The sequence below is a fragment of the Phyllobates terribilis genome, unplaced genomic scaffold (assembly GCF_046119375.1).
Source record: "Phyllobates terribilis strain yellow unplaced genomic scaffold, ASM4611937v1 Scaffold_1__5_contigs__length_1240528914, whole genome shotgun sequence".
Classification (NCBI taxonomy): domain Eukaryota; kingdom Metazoa; phylum Chordata; class Amphibia; order Anura; family Dendrobatidae; genus Phyllobates; species Phyllobates terribilis.
Window position 1 is genome coordinate 851,117,926 of NW_027362761.1, and position 20,527 is coordinate 851,138,452.

At 39.9% G+C, this 20,527-nt stretch overlaps 1 protein-coding gene across 2 annotated transcripts in view; it reads left to right on the plus strand.

Annotated features, from left to right (window-relative positions):
- Positions 1–20,527, plus strand: part of LOC141153506 (rap1 GTPase-GDP dissociation stimulator 1-A) — a 129,021-nt gene that overhangs the window by 86,533 nt on the left and 21,961 nt on the right. For both annotated transcript variants that reach the window (XM_073638376.1, XM_073638385.1), the window contains 2 exons: positions 5,383–5,511; positions 8,658–8,783. In XM_073638376.1, coding sequence (XP_073494477.1) covers positions 5,383–5,511; positions 8,658–8,783 — 255 coding nt within the window. The remainder of the gene's footprint in view (positions 1–5,382; positions 5,512–8,657; positions 8,784–20,527) is intronic.

Sequence of the window (20,527 nt, forward strand, 5' to 3'; positions counted from 1 at the left end):
GTGTCTCCATCTACCTCTTTATGGTGAGTGGTTCAGTCGGGGGTTTCCTCTGAATCACATTTTTTTGTCATATAGGCCCCCCAAAGTCACTTAAAATGTGATGTGGTCCCTAAACAAATGGTTTGGTAAGTTTTGTTGGAAAAATGAGAAATCGCTGGTCAACTTTTAACCCTTCTAACTTCCTAACAAAAAAAAAATTGTGTCAAAAATTGGTGGTGTATATCAGAGCAGTACAATAGAGCTGTGTATGAACACCAGATAGCCATTGCACTGTTGTTCTGAAGAAAAGCTAAAGGAGTCTGTCTTTCCATGCTTGGGATTGGTGGAGATCCCAGAAGTCAGACCCAGACCCCCACATGACTGCGTTCCATTAATGTATGCAGTGTTGATTTGCTATTTTATTTTTAATTATTTTTGTGTAGTCGTGTTTTAGTTTGCTCTGTCCTGCATTGAAAACTTGGAATCGGTAAAGCTTCAACAAATAACTGCAAAATTCAGATGTCACTGTGGTTTGCACCGGTGTCTTTAGTCTGTTACACTCAAAAGGGTTTAGGATGCTGAGATCTTGGGAGCTCTTGGGTGGGATGCTAGCACTATAAATCTTCAAAAATAAATTGACATCTCCAAAACTCAGAGCTTTAATTCTTAAATCAGCACTCCAACAAAATTAACATTCTTATGCCTATATAATGCAGCATATTCTAAAAAGCACAACTCTGCACTGGTAGTTATGCTTCAGCTTTTTTTTTCATACCAATCCCAAAAAACGGATGTATTGTTTCAGTCCCATTTGTACCTTTTATAAGACAGTTTTTGTAGGTGCACATATGACATATCGGACATAAAAAATATACATGCATAAGTTACTATTTATACAATAAAATTAAAAAAAAACAGTACTTTTCAGTGTACCGTGTCCATGTTGTACTAACATTCAGCATGTGAATAAACATAAAATAAGCAATTTGCAATACAAGCTAGAAATATAAACCTATAGAGACTAAGAAAGATCCAAAATGTAAAAATATATCAATGTATTATGTAATTCATTAATGATAATATAACAATTATAATATTAGTATGATAAAATCAATACATATTGTGGGACAAAAATACAGAAAAACAGAACAAATATTATGAGACCTGAGAAAAAATCATATGCAGTGGGAAATATTATTCAATAATACAAATGAGGTCATATAACATACATATAACGTAAGGCATCGCAAATTGATATGTAATGATATTATTGCCAACCATAAATATATTGCATATAATATCAACACATACAGATGTACAAAAATGTAAATGGAAATTAGTGTCCACCAGTAATGAATTGCATGTGCATATCACAGCATTTATATAAATAATACACCACAATATATTGCACCATAATGAAACCACATAAGGGAAAGGTAGCTATAAAGAGCTTACACATGCTAGAAATAGTCTGTTGCCCAATATTATCCACTCTATTTCTAGTGTGTATTAAGTATTGCATACTTTGTTTTTTCTCATGATGTACAGCGCACAAGTTAGAGTATTTTTTTTTTTGATTTTGTTTTATATAGTCACCTATGCATGTATATATTTCTATAGTGGGTACGAAAAGTATTCAGACCCCTTTACATTTTTCTCTCTTTGTTTCATTGCAGCCATTTGGTAAATTCTAAAAAAGTTCATTTTTTTCTCATTAAAGTACCCATCTTGACTGCAAAATTTTCTACATTTCAGTTTTTTTTTTCAAATTTATTAAAAAGGAAAAACTGAAATATCACATGGTCATAAGTATTCAGACCCTTTGCTCAGACACTTATACAAGTCTCATGCTGTCCATTTCCTTGTGATCCTCCTTGAGATGGTTTTACTCCTTCATTGGAGTCCAGCTGTGTTTAATTATACTGATAGGACTTGCTCTGCCTTGCAATGTACCGCTTGATGGATTAGCAGTTTTTCTGGATTAGAGGACTTTTAATTGTAACAGAATCGGTGAGTTGCTGCCTTTCTATGTTATTGCTCATGTATTTTATTACTGAAGAAGGTGAGGTGCTTTTCATTTAATCTGGGGCTTACATTTAAGGACTGCAAGCTCGCAGTGTACAAAAACAACTTTTAAAAACGTGCCTAAGTGTACTGAAATATATATACACGTGGTCAAAATTGTTGGTACCCCTCGTTTAATGAAAGAAAAACCCACAATAGTCACAGAAATAACTTGAATCAGACAAAAGTAATAAATTAAAAATCTATGAAAATGAACAAATGAAAGTCAGTCATTGCTTTTCAACCCTGCTTTCGCAGAATTTAAAAAAAAAAATTAAACTCATGAAATAGGCCTGGACAGAAATGATGGTTCTTCTTAACTTAATATTTTGTTGAACAACCTTTTGAGGCAATCACTGCAATCAAACCATTCCTGTAACTGTCAATGAGACTTCTCCACCTCTCGACGGGTATTTTGGCCCACTCCTCATGAGCAAACTGCTCCAGTTGTCTCGTGTTTGAAGGTTGCCTCTTCCAGACGGCATATTTCAGCTCTTTCCAAAGATGCTCAATAGGATTTAGGTCGGGGCTCATAGAAGGCCACTTCAGAATAGTCCAATGTTTTCCTCTTAGTCATTCTTGGGTGTTTTTAGCTCTGTGGTTTCGGTCATTATCCTGTTGCAAGATCCATGACCTGAGACTGAGACCAAGCTTTCCTAACATTGGGCAGCACATTTCTCTCTAGAATCCCTTGATAGTCTTGAGATTTCATTATACCCTGCACAGATTCAAGACACCCTGTGCCAGATGCTGCAAAGCAGCCTCAGAAAATGAGAGACTCCTCCATGTTTCACAGTAGGGACAGTGTTCTTTTCTTGATATGCTTCATTTTTTCGTCTGTAAACATAGAGCTGATGTGTCTTGCCAAAAACTTCCATTTTTGTCTTATCTGTCCATAGGATATTCTCCCAGAAGCTTTGTGGCTTGTCAACATGTAGTTTGCCAAATTCCAGTCTGGCTTTTTTATGATTTTGTATTAACAATGGTGTTCTCCTTTGGTCGTCTCCCTTAAAGTCCACTTTGGATCAAACAACGACGGATGGTGCGATCTGACACTTTTATATTCTTTGAGCTTGAAGTTCACCTTTAATCTCTTTAGAAGTTTTCCTGGGCTCTTTTGTTACCATTCGTATTATCCGTCTCTTTGATTTGTTATCAATTTCCCTCCTGCGGCCACGTCCAGGGAGGTTGGCTACAGTCCCATGGATCTTAAATTTCTAAATAATATGTGCAACTGTATTCACAAACATCAAGCTGCTTGGAGATGGTCTTATAACCTTTACCTTTAACATGCTTGTCTATAATTTTCTTTCTAATCTCCTGAGACAACGCTTTCCTTTGCTTCCTCTGGTCCATGTTGAGTGTGGTACACACAATGTCACCAAACAGCACAGTGAGTATCTGTAGCCCTATATACAGGCCCACTGACTGATTACCAGATTGTAGATACCTGTGATGCTAATTAGTGGACACAACTTGATTTAACATGTCCCTTTTGTCACATTATTTTCAGGGGTACCATCATTTCTGTCCAGGCCTATTTCATGAGTTTTTAATTTTTTTTTAAATTCTGTGGAAGCAGGGTTGAAAAGCAATGTCTGACTTTCATTTGTTCATTTTCATAAATTTTTAATTTATTACTTTTTGTCAGATTCAAGTTATTTCTGTGACCATTGTGAGTTTTTCTTTCATTAAACGAGGGGTACCAACAATTTTGACCACGTGTGTAGTTATCTTATGCCAATTGCAATTTAGACTTTTTTGAAGTTCACTGTCCAGTTGGTTTGACGTGTGCAGGGACAACTGCTGCAGCCGGGTCACTTGTATTCGTACCCCTCAATCAGTAAGTGATGGCTAACCTCTAAAGTGTCATGTATAGTATTTTACTAATTACTTTATTTTTACTGATTTGGACTTCAACATCTCCTGTCGATTAGTGTTTTTGTCTTGGCTCCTTTGCATATAATAAATGCAGACTTCTGACTTTCGGGTTATAATCACTGTGTAAGGAAATTAAATAAAAGCAACGGTCATGTGGCTGCTGTATAATTTACTGTTATTTTAAAATTATTTTGTATTTCTGTATTATTTATCACTTAATCTCTTCCAGAAACGATCACTGTTTACGATGTCCCCAGTTTAACTTGCATTGCCCCTGTCACCATCACTGTAAATTGCCTTTTATTGCTCTTTCCCGGAAACTTGCTGAAAACGATCAGTCATTTTGCCTGTGTTTAGGAATCCTAATATTCTTTTATTTGTGCATGTATGCATTTGTGTGTGAATATATAAGGGGTAACTTTTCTCTTTGCGGAGAGTGACATGTCAAGCCATGCAATGCTCCTCTGGGAAATATGCGAATTGTCTCTTCAGCGAGGAAGAGATCTAGAACCCTAGTGCCACCTACTCCTTGTATCCTGGTCAGATGCCTCTCACCCAGCCAAACCAGGTCTCACACTTTGCACTGATGAGGAGCAGTACACCGAAACAGTGTATCCAATTGAGATTCCTGGTTTGACTTTTATCCAAAGTCATGTGGCTAGGCTCCTTAGAGGGTCAATATTGACTTTTAGGATTGTTACTTCCTATAGATGGCACTAGAGTTCTAGTCCTCCTCCTCTATGAAGAGACAATTTGTGTATATTTAACACACTCACAGACTTACATTTACTTAGGTCTAGCATAATAGAACCCCTTTATTTTTATACTGATGGTTATATTTTTTGCTATTTAACCTTGAAATTCGATTTGGAGAACAGTGTGTTGTATTTTAAATCTAAAGGTGCATTTACATGTAGGGTGAATGATAAACAACTTTACACCTTTAGATATACTGTGAGAATAATAATAAAAAAACACATTTTTAAGCTTGGTTCACATCACCCTTCGACACTGGGGACTGGTGTAGCTTGTGGGGCATAGAACACATGCTTCTCCTGCCCCACTCGCCTACGCTCCTGTATTTGATGGCTAGGTTTCCCAGAAATGGGACACCCTGGAAATCCGTTTACAGTTGAGGTCCCCTTTAAACATAAAACAACCCAAAGCACAGGGAGTGGATTTATTTTGGACTTTTGTCATATATAGCCTGATTACTTGTCTTGCACACTGTCTATACATCTCGGTCCCTTTAGTGAAGTGTTATTGGATGTGGTATTTAATGAGTGTTAATGGTATTCGCCTTTTAACCTTTCTTTACATTTGATTCTTTCATATTTATGGCAGCAGGTGCAAAACGACTTGGAATGGAACAGATTTCGGTTTATTGCTTTTAGTGTGTGATCAATCAGCATTTTAAAACCCGGGTAGATTAAGTCATGTTATCTGGTTTCCTTCTAGATTCTCTGCAAGCTCAGCTCATAAATATGGGAGTGATTCCTACGTTAGTGAAGCTCCTTGGAGTTCATTCTCAGAACACTCCTTTGACAGAAATGTGCCTTGTTGCCTTTGGTAATTTAGCGGAGCTTGGTAAGTATGCTAAATCTGTATACACTAAACAGTAGGATAGATTTTTTGTTCCAATGCATCCAACATAAGAAAATCAAAAATGTTTGCAAAACCTGCTGTTTGTTTGGTATGATTACAAATGCATAAAAATGAGTACATTATAATTGCATTTGTTTTTTTTATGTATCCTTCTATTCATTATAGTTCTTAGTTGAAATTAGTCTGAACATAAACTTCTGGAAGAAGAGTCCATCAATGACATCAGTTTTAGCTAGGGCATTATGCACACAGCAGTGCCACATTGTATGCCCGAGGCCTGATGCCTGTGTGCCTCTGTGTTGTGGGGATTGGGGAGATTACCTCTTGTGAACTGAAGGCATGCAGAGGTATATCAGAGCCCTATAAAGCTTTTATTGATGTTGTATTACTGATGTAGGCTGCTTCGAAGTTGAACAGTGCTATTATACAGCTGTGTGCATTAGGCCTAAATTGTCTTGGAGTAGATTAGGAAAGCCTGACTTCAATTTTATTATAGAAAGGGGTTGTGCCACGAACAAAAGTATATTTAAATCACCAGATCTTGGAATAAAAATAATTTCCACAATTGGATGTGTTTCAATAAAATGTCCCTGTGCTGAGATAATCTTATAAATGTGCCCCTGCTGTGTACTGTGTAATGGCCGTGTCGGACCATACAGGTACAAGGTCTGATCATACCACATCTCCTGGGCAGGGGAGGAAACAGAAGACAATACAGACATTACAGCATGGAACCGCAGATGATACTTTCTTTGAAGTAAAATATTGTTTAAAAACAGGCAGTGACATGTTTTACTCACACAAAGAATCAGCTGTGATCCCATGCTGTCCTATCTGTATACTCTTTTTTTGTGTTCTCCCCTGCCCAGGAGCTGTGGTATGACCAGACCATTTCCCTGTACGGTCAGACACGGCCATTACACAGTACAAAGACGGAGCACATTTATAAGATTATCTCAGCACAGGAACATTGTTTATAAACACATCCAATTGTGGAGTTTTTTTTATTCCAAGATCTATTGATTAACATATACTTTTGTTTATGGCACAATCCTTTTAAAATTTTAAGATCTATAAAAGGCTACGAACAAAGTTAGGAGAAAACGGTCAGCCATACACCAGTGGATGGTTCATGATTAATACAATATATGCCCATTATTGTACCTTCTGTTTACCTGTTGCAGATTTACTAATCCTATCAAAACATACTCTATAGAGTCTGAAAATGTGCATATGCTGAGTGATAAATTTAGTTGGTCTTTAGGTAATTTGTGGCATCAGTTTTTGCATAATTATGGGGCTTTGTGTCACATTTCATTTCTCAGCATGTGAAGTCATTCGCCTTTTCTGACTAATTAAAACTGTGTAAAACAAAATACAATGCTGCTCACCATTATTGGCACCTCTTCACTTTTTTCATAGACTGTACAATATCTTCAGAAATAAATTGAAATATACCAAAGTTATATCCTCAGGATTTTTCAATTAGTGGTCCAAAGTAATAAAACATTGTTTTTCAACTTCCATGTTGCAATTTCAAAGCAGAAACAGAATAAACAGCATGTGTTGCAATAAAGACACCCCCAATTAATACTTGGTTGCACAAGCTTTCCCATTGCTGACAGCCTCCAAACGTTTCTTGCAGCCATCTATCTATAAGCTTCTTGTCTTTGTCAGCTGGAATTTTCTCCCACTCTTCCTTTGCAGTTTGTTCAAGCTCTTGAATGTTTGCAGGGTTCTTTTTCCCAATGGCAGATTTCAGCTCACTCCAAAGATTTTCAATGTGATTGAGGTCAAGACTCATTGCTGGCTATTCTAAAACTGTCCATTTTTTTCTTTTTCAACCATTCCTGTGTACTTTTGGATCATTGTCTTGCTGGAGGACCCATGATCTTCGACTCATTCCAAGTTTTCTTGCACTGGGTGGGATATTTTGCTTCAAAATCTCTTGATAATTCTCTGATTTCATGATTCCTGTGATATGGTCAAGGCCTCCATTACCAGATGCAGCAAAGCAACCCCACCGCTTTCCTCCACCATGCTTAACTGTTAGTAAGATGTTCTTTTCCCTATAAGCTTCATTGCGCCGTCTGTAAACATATTGTTGCTTTGCATTGCCAAAAAGCTCTATTTTTGTTTCATCATTTTCCCAGAAGGGTTGTGGTTTGTCAAGCTACTCTTCGGCAAAGATCAGTTATTCCTTTTTATGTCTTTTCTTCAGCAATGGTTTCTTCCTTGACCTCTACCCATAAAGCTCTGCTTGGTTTAGTGTGCAGCGTATGGTATTTGTTGAAACCATGACCCCAGACTGTTCCAGGTTGGCCCTCAGGTCTTTGCATGTTTTGACGTGGTGTTGTTTTTTTTTTTTTTTTACAACATTCGCACCAACCTTCAAAGACATCTCAATTTTCCTCTTTTCCCCACCTCCAGGGAGGTTCTTAATGGTTTCATGCCTGGCAAACTTGTTAATAACACTGCACACTGTTGAAATTGGGATACCAAGGTCTTTGGAGATGGCTTTTTACCCTTTGGAAGTCTTGTGTTTGCTAATAATAGCAGTTCTGATGTCCTCAGACAGCTCCTTTGTCTTCATCATTGCGACAAAGGAACAGGGCCTACCATGTGGCTTTTTAAAACACTGAAGTCATAATTTATTGGCTAATTCATGTTACATGGGCACCGACAATCACAAGATGAATCTCTTTTGTGATTTACCAGGGGAGTCAAAATGTGTTTCCATACTAAATTGATGTAAAGGATGCCAATACCTTTGACATAGCAAGCTTTAGGGTTTTCTATTTTTCCCTCCCATTGTTTTTGGTTTTAAATTATTCATCATTTGCTCTTTTGTATTTAACACGAGTGCTCTATACAAAAAAACGGTTTCACTTGATTCATTTTTTTCGGGAGATATTCCACATTATGTACTTAAATTTCATGGGTGCCAATAACGATAAGCAGGACTGTATGTGTGGTGCAGGACTGTATGTGTGGTGCAAGACTGTCAGCTGATTGCACCAGAACTCCTGCATCTTTAACTTGGAATCCTCTCCCCATCCTCTCAATTGTCTTGACACAAGTAATACATCTCAAGAACATTTTCTGTTTCACTGTTTGTTTTTTTTAAGAATCAAGTAAAGAGCAGTTCGCTTCTACAAATGTTGCAGATGAACTCGTTAAGCTTTTTAAAAAGCAAACGGAGCATGAAAAGAAGGAAATGATTTTTGAAGTCCTTGCTCCTCTTGCGGAAAATGGTAAGAATAATTGATTCCCAATGATTTCTTAAACGTAACCTGTTTTTAAAGTGCTAATGAACGATTTTGTTTCTACTCTATTCTAACCTGCTACCAGTATTTTGTGTATGTACTTCTAGGCAGATGGGATCACTTCCAGTTCTATCCTGCTTCTTAAGGACATTGCTAATTAGAAGGATCAGATTAGTAGCATTATGGAAAAGTATCTGTTATATTTGCACAGGTGGTGAATTTCCTAATCTTAACTCTAAAATATGAAATGTGCTTAAAAATAAGTCTGAATAATGGCTTGTTTAATGAAGTCATACCGTCTGCTTCCACATATAAGTGATGCACCGCATAATACCATGGGGGACGGAATGTTTCCGCCCCTGAGGAACACGCTTCTTCCATTCCTACTGAAGTTTGTACTGGATTCCAGATGACATTTGTTTACAGCCTGATGCTTGGGATCAGATAAAGCTGTAATCTGTCTACCTGCCCTACTATAAAACTGATGGGTCTTGCTGTGGTGGTGGTTTTTTTTCCAGGAAAAGCCCACCCCAAAAAAAATCAATCAGGTGCACTTTGGTTAATAAAGATTTATAGATACTCCCTTATGGACATAGTGTTATCATTGGAAAAATATAGGGCAGTGTTTATCTACTCTAGCCTCCAAGCACCCCCATTGGATCATTTTTTAGGACTTACTGGTGCTGGGGATATATCCATTGTTGGTATATCAAGATCTGTCACAGCTGTTCTCAAATCTTGACCGATTAGGCTATATTCACACATCATGGTTTTTTTATGCAAATTTTCAGCTGCATTTTGCAGTACCAGCAAAGTCTATGAGATTCCAGTAATCTCATGCAAACATCATGGTTTGTTTGTTTTTTCCAGAATTTTATGCTTTGCATTTTTTTTTTTTGCAAAATAGAGCACTTCACTTCTTTCAGCATTTTTTCACCCATTGGAAGTAATGGTTGGTGAAAAAAAAAACACTGAAAAAATGCAGGTGTCAAGTTTTCAGCATTTTTTCAGCGTTTTTTGTGCCAATTCCAGAATGAGATTTTTTTTTTCCCACCGAACTTAATGTACATGCATAACGGAGACAAAAGGACAGTGAAAAAAGCACCAAAAAAAAAAAGTAAGAAAACAGCAACAAAAATCCTGAACAACAACCTGGCAAGAGATCCAGTTTTGCTTCAGAAATTGAATTCTGAAAAAACCAATGATGTGTGAATATAGCCTTCTGTTATTTGAGGACTGCAGTTGAGAAACCCGGCTTTAGAGGCGCAGTATAAGGATAGTGCACTTTCTTGATGGAATCTTCAATATATTTATTATAAGTTTTAGTTGGCAAGCAAATATACAATTCGATTGATTATTGTACACAACCTTTTTCTAGTCACTTGATTCTTGAAGGTGTTTTTGTATAGTCTTGTTCTACATCATTAAAGGTTCACTTCTGTATAAAAGGAACCTGTCAGAAGGTTTTTAGACCCCAAACTTACATCATCTATGTAAGGCATGTGAAATGTTGATTACTTCTATACCTTTGTATTCTAAGTTCATTCCTCCATTTTTTACAAATCCATCGATGAATGTTTATGCAAATGAGGTGGCAAGAGCTGGTGGCTTAGCCTTCACTTGTAGTTCTATAGCTCTCCGACCTCTCTTCCTCTTTCTCCTCCCGCCGCTGGTCTCCTGTCAGTGACTGACAGGTCACTCTTCTTGGTGACTGGCAATCCCACCCGAGATATCGCGCACATGCCATCATTCTCTGGAAGCGCATGTGCAGATCGATAGTCTGGCTCTCGCAACGTCGTCAGGACTTTACTGCGGATGCGTGGCCCTTGTGAATGACTGCGCCTTCTTAAGATCTTGGGTGGTGGATCAGGTCACCGAGAAGAGTGACCTGTAAGTCACTGTGAGGAGTAAGGCAGCAGGAGGAAATGGGTGAAGAGAGGCCAGAGAGCTTAGAAGTGCAAACTTCTAATACAATGGTATAGATATGTGAAGACCCAGCATCTTCCGTGGACGTAATACTACTCAGACAACACAGGGTGAGGGTAAAGCAGCGTGGCAATACTTTATTGAACCACAAAGCAGACCATAAACACATAGAACAGTCCCAGCAAATACCCAAGATGGTACAACATTACACAGTCTCACACTTCCGCTCCGCCCGCCTGGGATAGAACAGCAGCAACTTTGGGATCTCCAGGGCCAACTATCTCAACCAGTGGCCCACCCGCTTCTGGCAGGCCCCCACAGAGAGAAGATGGTGGCAAGCTTAGGAATCTAGCAGTCCATCGAGGTACAAGTCCAGGAGACCTGATGGTCCCACCCTGGCCTCTCCGAGAGTTTCCATGGGGCCAGATGACCGGCTGGTCCCACCTGGCAACCCCAAACTACATATCCATGGGGCCAGGTGATTTCATCGTCCCATCCTGGTCTCCCCAAACGTATCTATGGTCTCTCTGATGGTCAATGGAGCAGATCCGTATCTTTCAAGTCAGGACTATATACCCTTAGACTAGAATCATGTAGAATCCAAATCTGTGTCTCTTTTCTTCCAAGCTAATGGTCTCAGAGAGTCTGAGTGTTGACTCTCCCTGTAAAGTCTCTCTTCAGCAGGATAGATAAACCCTTTTTCTATTTATATATAAAGGTAATCAGTCACAGGTGAGGGTTGGAGGTAAAGGTGCAGGGCTCACTCAGGTCTCATTGTTTGAGCTAATCAATTTACATAGATGGTATAGCAGGGGCTCTTTAAATCAACATTCAGCTGACTTAGTATAATATGTAATTAGCATATTAGCAAACATCATTGTTTCCAAACCAAAGAGGAGACAACAATCAAGGTTACACAAATACTGGTCTGTTTTTATTGACCAGGCACATAGATTTACAAGTCAAGCCAAAGATAATAGTGTATTTCTTTAGGATTAAGAAATCTATACATCTGGTTTATTAACACTTTAGGCTGTATCATCACATTGCTCCTCCAGTCTTAATCAGCCCCACATGATAGGTTCCCAATCATCTTTCTCCACTTATTGGAGACAGTCCATCAGCATGTCTTTAAGCACAGACACGAATGTAACATGTCTCACCTTCATGCGAATAAAACTTTGCATCATCCAGTTTCCTCAGAGCATATTCCATGTCTTCCTTGCAAATAAACTCTACACGTAATTGACAAAAGACAGACTGGTATCCATTGTGTCCACCCATGTGTCCTCTGCATCCTGTGGTTCCTGAATTAAATCAGATACGTGTCAGTGGCCTGGTATTCAATCTGTTGAAGCTGGCAGGGCTTCTGTAGTTGCTGTTTCTTGTTGCTGCTGTATATCCTCTCCGGTCCTCCTCCCAAGGCCGGGATGGTGGGGTTGGACATGGTAGCATCCGAAACCCGCTGTGTATGTCTAACCTATGGTCTGCTGGGTCTGTCTATGTAGCACATAAATACACACAGATTTACAAGTCAACCCAAAGATAAGTGTTTCTCTTGGATTAACCAATCTAAATGTCCGGTTTATTAAGATTTTAGGCTGTATCGTCACACATGCATACATGGATACATGGATAAAACTGTTGGTAAGAAAAATTTCCAATGGTCAACGAAATAACTTGGAACTGACAAAAGTAATTTTCAATTTAAATTTACTGAATATCAACTAATCAACTTACTCCTAGAAAAGACTGAAAATAATTTGACCATAGAGACATGTTAAACTAAGGTGTGTCCTGTAGCGTCAAACGTGTCTACAAACTTGTAGTAAGTCAGTCTGCCTATTTAAAGGGTGAAAGGTAGTCACTGTGCTATTTGGTATTATGGTGTGTACCACAATGAACATGGACCTAAGAAGAGAGCTGTCTCAGGAGATTAAATATGTTTGTCTATAATTTTCTTTTTAAAGTAGCAGCACTGTGTTTTAAATATTACTATATATATTGAATAAAAATATAATTCTTTTATGGGTAAAAAAAACTTATTTTATTTGGCTCATTTTTTGTAATATAAACATATTTAAAGGTAAGGGCTATGATGCCATCTCCAAAACAGCTTGATGTTCCTGTTACTACAGTTGCACATAGTTTAAGGTCTATGGGACTGTAGCCAACCTCCCTACTCATGGCCACAAGAGGATAATTGATAACAAATTGAAAGATATCACTTATACAAATGATTACCAAAGAACCCAGAACAACTTCCAAACAGATTAGAAGTGAACTCCTAGGTCAAAGTACATCAACGTCAGATTGTGCCATCCGTCACAGTCTTGACGAAAGTGGACTTCATGGAAGTGAGACTGGAATTTGCCAAAATGTGTATTGACAAGTTGAAAGCGTCAGGGAGAATGTTCTTTGGACACATGAGACAAAATTTGTACATTTTTTGGCAAGTCACATGAGCTCCAAGTTAACAGAAGCAAAAATGAAGCATACGAAGAAAAGAACATTGTACCTACTGTGAAACATGGAGGAGTCTGTTATGTTTTTGGGCTGCGAAGGGTACATTGAAATCTCAAGAATATCAAGGCATTCTGGAGTGAAATGTACTGCCCAGTGTCAGAAAGCTTGGTCTGAGTCACAGGTCCCCCGACAGGGTAATGATCCAAAATGCAGCTAAAAGCATACAAGAATTGCTAAGAGCAAAGCATTGGACTGTTCTGAAGTGGCCTTCTATGATCCCCTAAATCCTATTGAACATCTGTGGAAGGAGCTGAAACATGCAGTCTGGAGAAAGCACCCTTCAAATCTGAGACAACTGGAGCAGTTTGTTCACGAGGAGTGGGCCAAATACCTGTGGACAGGTGTAGAAGTCTCAAAAGCAATGTCTGATTTTCATTAGTTGATATTCAGTAAATTTATGTTGAAAATTACTTTTGTCAGTTTCAATGACCATTTTGGGTTTTTCTTACTATGACAGGAGGGCACCAACCATTTTTTTTTTTAGCCATGTGTGTAATCAGCAATTCATCTGCGCTGGTATTGCAAAGTCAGTGCCACGGTTTCCAGCAGTCATGTGTCCGCTGCTGCCAATCTGTCTTGACAGAATATTGATGAGCTGCAGCCAAACAGCGGCTGTGGATTGGCTGCAGCAGATACTTGATGCACTATGTTACGTCACCCGCTGGAAATGGCAGCCAACAACATTGCAGGAAAGGCGCCATTGTCAGAGGAAAGTATCCACTGTTTTTATTTTAATTGGGGTTCTGAATTGATTAAACAGTGGTTATCCAGTAGTGGACTACCCCTTTAAATAAAAATGTAGTTTTTGCTTTTGTAACTTGTTTAGTTCAGAAAGTGACCATTGACCCAGTGCCTTCATTGTTACCTTTTTATACTCCGTTTAGATGACCCTGACAGATTCTCTTTACATTGTGATGAAGTATGCTGTAAGGTTTCTTCTTCCTTTTGTGTGTACTGTGCACTACCTGTTCATAACAGTTTAATTGCTTGTAACGCATGATAAACAACTCGCCACCAACTACTGTGTTGTGACTTGTCTGAAAAGCAAAAGTGACCTTTCTGTAAGATCAGAGTGCTGGCTTCCCGCTGACATCCCTCCAACTGAGACTCTTTCTGACAGTGGTTGTTAACACAATAGCAGAAATGCAATTTGCAGCCAGAAAGAAACTGTGATGTGTTACACGCAAAGCCCTGTACGTCCCTTATCTGTCATTATATGGATATGGCGTGTATTGAAAAGATACAGCTACACTATGGAGTTTATCCAGGGTAGGGTTTCCATGCTGAACCGTATCATTGCCTATTGAAAAGTAGAACGTACACTGATCAGCTATAACATTAAAACTACCTGCCTGATATTGCATTGGGGAAGGGACCAATGCAATATGGAAATTAAAATGGCATTCATTATATCAGGTCTACCATTGTTCCATGGGCCAGATCTTTGGGGCTTTCAGAAGGACCTCTGTTCGGATCTGCATCCCCACACACAGCAAGCTACAGTGCATTTTATGTTTTGACCTCTTTCTGTCATACTCAGCATTAATGTTTTTCGCAATTTTTGTTCCCATAGCTGTGGGTTTGGACTAAACCGGCTAACCTTTGCTGTCCACACTCAAGTATGCGCTTTTGGCCCCCCGTCACTAATTCACCAGTTTTCTTTAATAGGAGTTGTATGTTAAAAGACTAAAACCTCTGGGGCATGAAGAAAATTCTGCCATTTACCCACAATTTACTCTTATCAGCGTTTCTCAGGAAAGGTAGCAAATATGTAATCGCTGGGGATCCAACTGTTGGGGCTCCTACTAATCACCAGAACAGGGGCCCTGAGCCCCCGGTTGTTCCTCCCTGAGCCCCCCAGTTGTTCCTCCCTGAGTTTGAATGGAATAGCAGTTGACCACAAACGGTGGTGCTCCATTTGAAGTCTATTGAACTGTTGGAGACAGCCCCTCACCCCCCCCAACCTCCCCCGGAAAGCTGAAGTGAAACCACTTATACATTCATATTGGGAACTTAACCCCTACAGAAATCATAACTGTAGTACAGATTCCACCAATTTCACTTTATATGAAAACTGAAAACCGTTTTACTAGATATTATTATTGCGCCATTTATTCCATGGTGCTTTTACATGTGAAAAGGGGTATACATGGCAAACAAAAAGTACAATAATTATGAACAATACAAGTTGCTGACTAGTACAGGAGGAGCGAGGACCCTGCTCGCGAGGGCTCACAGTCTACAAGGGATGAGTGAGGATACAGTAGGTGAGGGTGATGTGAATGAGGGGTCTTCAGTGCACCTTTGGCATGGTTAAGGGCTCAGTGCACCGTTTCACCACCTCAATTACAATCTTCCGCACCTCCTGTTCAGTTGATTGACCGTGAACATTTTGGAGTGTTGGCTAAATTAAATTCCTTGCACACACTGACTCTGCAGGAGCTGAGAGTCATTGTGGGCGCTCTCATATCCTTCTCTCCTGTTGGCAATGGCCACTCGCTGCACACAGGATCACACAGTAGTGGTTGGCTGATGCTAAAAAGACAGGGGAATGAGATTTTGCCCTCACTGACATTGTGTGTGCTCTCGGCTACTGCAGGGTCAGTGCTTGCAGAGAGGGTCTTGCCTTACCGTTCTTCTTTATGGTAAATGTCACCGGCTGAAGATGCAAGAATGTGAGCACCAGACTCCACAATTGCCCTGTTCTCCTACAACCGATGGGCAGGAGAAACAGCTGTCCCATAAATAGGAGTTGTGGTGACATGGACCAAAAAGGAGGTTACATTATTTTTGCGATGGGAATACCTTCCTTATGTAGCTGCAGATAGCATTGTATTTCCAACCACTTTAGACTTCATACACGGGCATGTAAACGTTGGAGGGTAATTCATGACGCAGCTGAACCTCTACATGGCAGATTAGTGTATTCTGGCATACTTCACTATCCACTTTCTGAAATACCTGAAGTGCTTAAATGCATTATTTTTCAAGCTGATATATGTTGAAGAAAAATGACTTGCAACATTTTATAACTTTAAAATTCTAGCTTTTTCAAATTTGTTTATGATCTATGTTCCTGTGTTGCCATGGTTATGAAAGTTGAATACTTTTTCTACTCCTGATTGCTGCAAAATGCATGAACACTTCTCTTATAACTTGTTGTACTTTTTCAATTGAGTCACTCATACAGAAATATTCTGGAAAAGTGACACAAAGAACATCTACATTGATTATGCAAGGAATAAAATGGTTGGAATACTTTATACGCAAAGTTTTACCTGATCTTGGCTCTTAAATTTCATACAGCCTCTTTAAAATAGTTATTGAGACTCTAAACCCCATTACTGTGAGCCCCAATAGGGACAGCGATGATAATTTTATGTAAAGTGCTGCAGAATGTAATGGTGCTTTATATGCAAAGCATAATAAGTTTCCTCTGAAAATGGGCACATTAAGCTGTAGTGGTGAGGTCCACGTCTGGATGGAAGGGCCTTAGGAGCAGTTCTTATGACCAGTAATGCCATGTCTTTGCTCCTATTGATTAAGTCCCTCTGGTTGGTGATCACTCACAAAGTTAACAAAATCTTCATAATACCAAGAAATATTTAAAAGGTTTCAGTTGCAAGAGTATAAGCTGTCTCAATGGCTACAACCAATGCCTCTTCAATTGGGCAGCAGAAAAAAAGCGAGAAAAACTGTTTAGCCGTATGATAGTGTTCATAATTGACAGTAATGTACACCAGCAAGCCCTAATATCACAATCACAAATAAACTAATACTTTGAAGGTCCCCTCTTGGACAACCAAAACCGTTCTAACCTTTTAAGGCATGGCCTTCACATGACCTGTGGATGTCTTTTTTTTTTATCCGGCACCAAGACATTAGCAGCAGTTCCTCTAAGCCCCAAAAATTGTGAGGTGGGACCTCTATGGACCAGCACATATGCTGCATCAGACTAGGGTTACTAACATACCATAGTTGCCGGTTTACTCTGTCCTTCTTTTTGGACTACTGCATACCTGCTACATTCCACAAGACATGTCATTTTAGAGATGATCTAAAACTTTCCTTTAGTCATCACAATTTGGCACTTATCAAAGACGCTCGGATCCGTACACTTGCCCTTTTTTTTTTTTCTTTTTTTTTTTGCTTTCAACACAAAAAATTACTTGTTGCCTAATATATCCCACACTCTCTATCTTGGGTATCATTGTTAACAGATAATCATTGTTACCACTTGACCTGACTGGTTTCCTTGATCACTAGTGACAAATATCTATTTTGTATAATAATCTAGCCCTCCATGTGACCAGCTGGACATTGTGGAAGATGACTTTGCCATAAATATTGTAGGGATTCAAGCTCTCTAGCCGTGGTAAAGGGTACATACAGGCACTTGGTTCTGGTGCAAACAGTCTTAGGTTTATTGTCTGATAAACTCCAAAAATTTTAACAGAGCGGATTTTTTTCAGTCAAAAGAAAAGATTCAATAACAAAATAGTCCTTTCTCAGGGTAGGCTCAGTACAAGTACACTGTCTTACTTTCATAGCAAGTCAGGCACTGCTACAGCTTTGGGCACCATCTGTCCACCATTAGAGCGTTCACTCCAACTCCATTTCCTCAGACCCACCAGAGCCAATTGAACTGCCTTTTCTAAGACCTGCAAGGCCCTAACTGGAGTGTATGGGAGAGACCATTCCCACCCGGGTCTATGGTTGCTCCTAAATCCTGGACCTAAAATCTGGTCCATTAAAACCAAAAACCTCTCAGTAACCTACCATTACTGGAACCTTCAATTCCGAGACTTGCATCACTGAGGCCAGCCACCTCTGTCATGCCTGCCATCCAGGATTTTACGTCCTGCTCCTTTACATATTCCCCCACCCCTCTGCCCAAAGCCAGTGGGCTGGGTACCTTCTGCCATCAGTGTTCCCTCGACAGGGCATCGACAATCTCATTTAGCTTTCCCGGTATATGCTCTACATGAAAATGAAAATCTTTTAAGTCTAGGAACCAATGTGTTACCCTGGCATTGTTCCCTTTTTTTTCCCCGCATCCACTTTAGTGGGGCATGTACAGCGTACATTTTCTCCCCAGCAGGTAATACCTTAGGGATTCCAATGTCCACTTAATTGCCAGATATTCATTTTCCACAATGGAGTAATTCTTCTCACACAGAGAGTATCCTGTGCTCCTCCCCATTTACGTCATGCGACAAGGCAGTGCCCAACCCGACATCTGACGCATATGTCTGGTCTAGAAATTCTCTGGCAAAATCTGGCACTACAAACACTGGCTGCTCACACAAGGCACGTTTTGGCTCTCAGAGCGCCAGTTCTGCTTCTGGAGACCAATTGGCCATAACCGATTTTGTGCTTTTCAGGAGATGAGTTAGTGGCGCTGCTGTCACGAAAAAGTTAGGGGCAAACCTCCTGTAATAACTGACAATTTCCAAGAATGCACAAACTTGTTCTTTTTTGTGAGGGGGCATGGCCCAGTTTGTATCTCTTCCACTTTAACTTGCGGTTCAATGTCACCCCTGCCTACAGCATGGTACAGATATTTGGCTTCCTCCATCCCCATGGCGCATTTTTTCGGATTAACAGTAAAACCAGCTTTCTACAGGGCCTCCAAGATTGCCTGGACTTTACTCAAATGACTCCCCCAATCCCGGCTGAAGATGAAAATGTCATCTAAGTAGACATCTGCATATTTTTTGAATGCCTAGGACCCGTTCCATGGCTGTCTGAAAATTGACAGGAGCTTCCTATAACTCAAAAGGCATCCTGACGTATTGAAAACACTCATCTAGCATCAAGAAGAGTCTTTTCCTTGGCCCCCTTGGATAGGGACATTTGCCAGTACCCTTTTGTGAGATCTAGGGTGGTGATATAACAGGCAGGTCATAGTGTCTCAATAAGCTCAATTACATGGGGCATATGGGGTAGGTGTCAAACTTGGATATCTCATTAAGTTTTTGGTAACCATTACAGAACCGCAATTCTCCATCTGCCTTTGGCACTAACACTATGGGGTTTAACCGGTTTAGCATTTGTTTAGCCTCCTTTGAGATTACCTCCCAGTGGGTTTCAGGAATCCTGTAGGGTCAGGTCATAGTACGTTTTCTGAAGCCCCCCAGTAAGATATGGTTCAAGGACCCCTGCCCGCTGCTTCGGGGGCAGTTTCCTCTCAGTCTTCCACCCTCTCAAACAAACATAGTTGGGAAAGCCTCAATGTCATCCTCTGGAGTCATTTTCTGCAATGTCTCTCTGACTGTTTTCCTCATTTGTGTATCCTCTCCTCACTTTTGGGTACTTGCAGTCCCCCTGGCTCTGATGGTCTGTCAGGAGAGCCAGCTATTGCTGATGCCGCTGTAGCTGTTGCTGCTGCTGAAACTGTTGCATCAGGAGTTTGTTGGTTTCCTGTTGGGTCTGCTGCTGTCACCGCTGCTGTTGCTCCATATTGGCCTGTACCAGCTGCTTAACAAGCTCCTCCATGCCTTCAGACCATTTTTGAACGGCTGCAACTGCCTTAACCCAGGAAATTCAGATGCAATCTCCTGTACTCTTTGGGACTTGTTGTTCACATTCTCTACCAATTGTAGGGCTGTAAGCTTTCTAGCAGCGGTAAGGGGTACACATAGGCACTTGGTTCTGGTGTAAACAGTCTTAGTCTTAGGTTTATTGTCTCTCATAAGCTTAAAAAAAAATAAACAAGGCAGCTTTTCCTCAGTCAAAAGAAAAGATTCGGTAACAAAACAGTCCTTTCTCAGAGTAGGCACAGTACAATTACACAGTCTTACTTTCATGGCAAGTTAAGCACTGCTACAGCTTCAGGCAAGGTTTATCTATCCACCATTAAAGCTCTCACTCCCGCTCCTCTACCTCAGACTCACCTGAGCTAATTCTTCTGCCTTTAAGACCTGGAAGACTGGCTTATACGGGAGCAAACATTCCCACCTGGCTCTTTGGTCACTTCTAAATCCTGGACACAAAATCCGATTTGTTAAAACGAAAACTTTTCAGTAACCTACTGTTACTGCATCCTTCAATTCCGGGGCTTGCATTGCCAAGGCCAGCCACCTCGGTGACACATACCTGCCAAGATTTTACCTCCTGCTCCTTTACAATATGTATTTACCTGGTGTAAATGCTGTTCTCCTGAATCTGGGGTTGTTTTTTTTTCTGTTTCTGCACTTCTCCTTTTTTAATAATTTTTTTCCTTACATGTTTTTCTAGTGAAGGGATCATGGTAGTCACCTATTCTGTCTTCTTTGCCC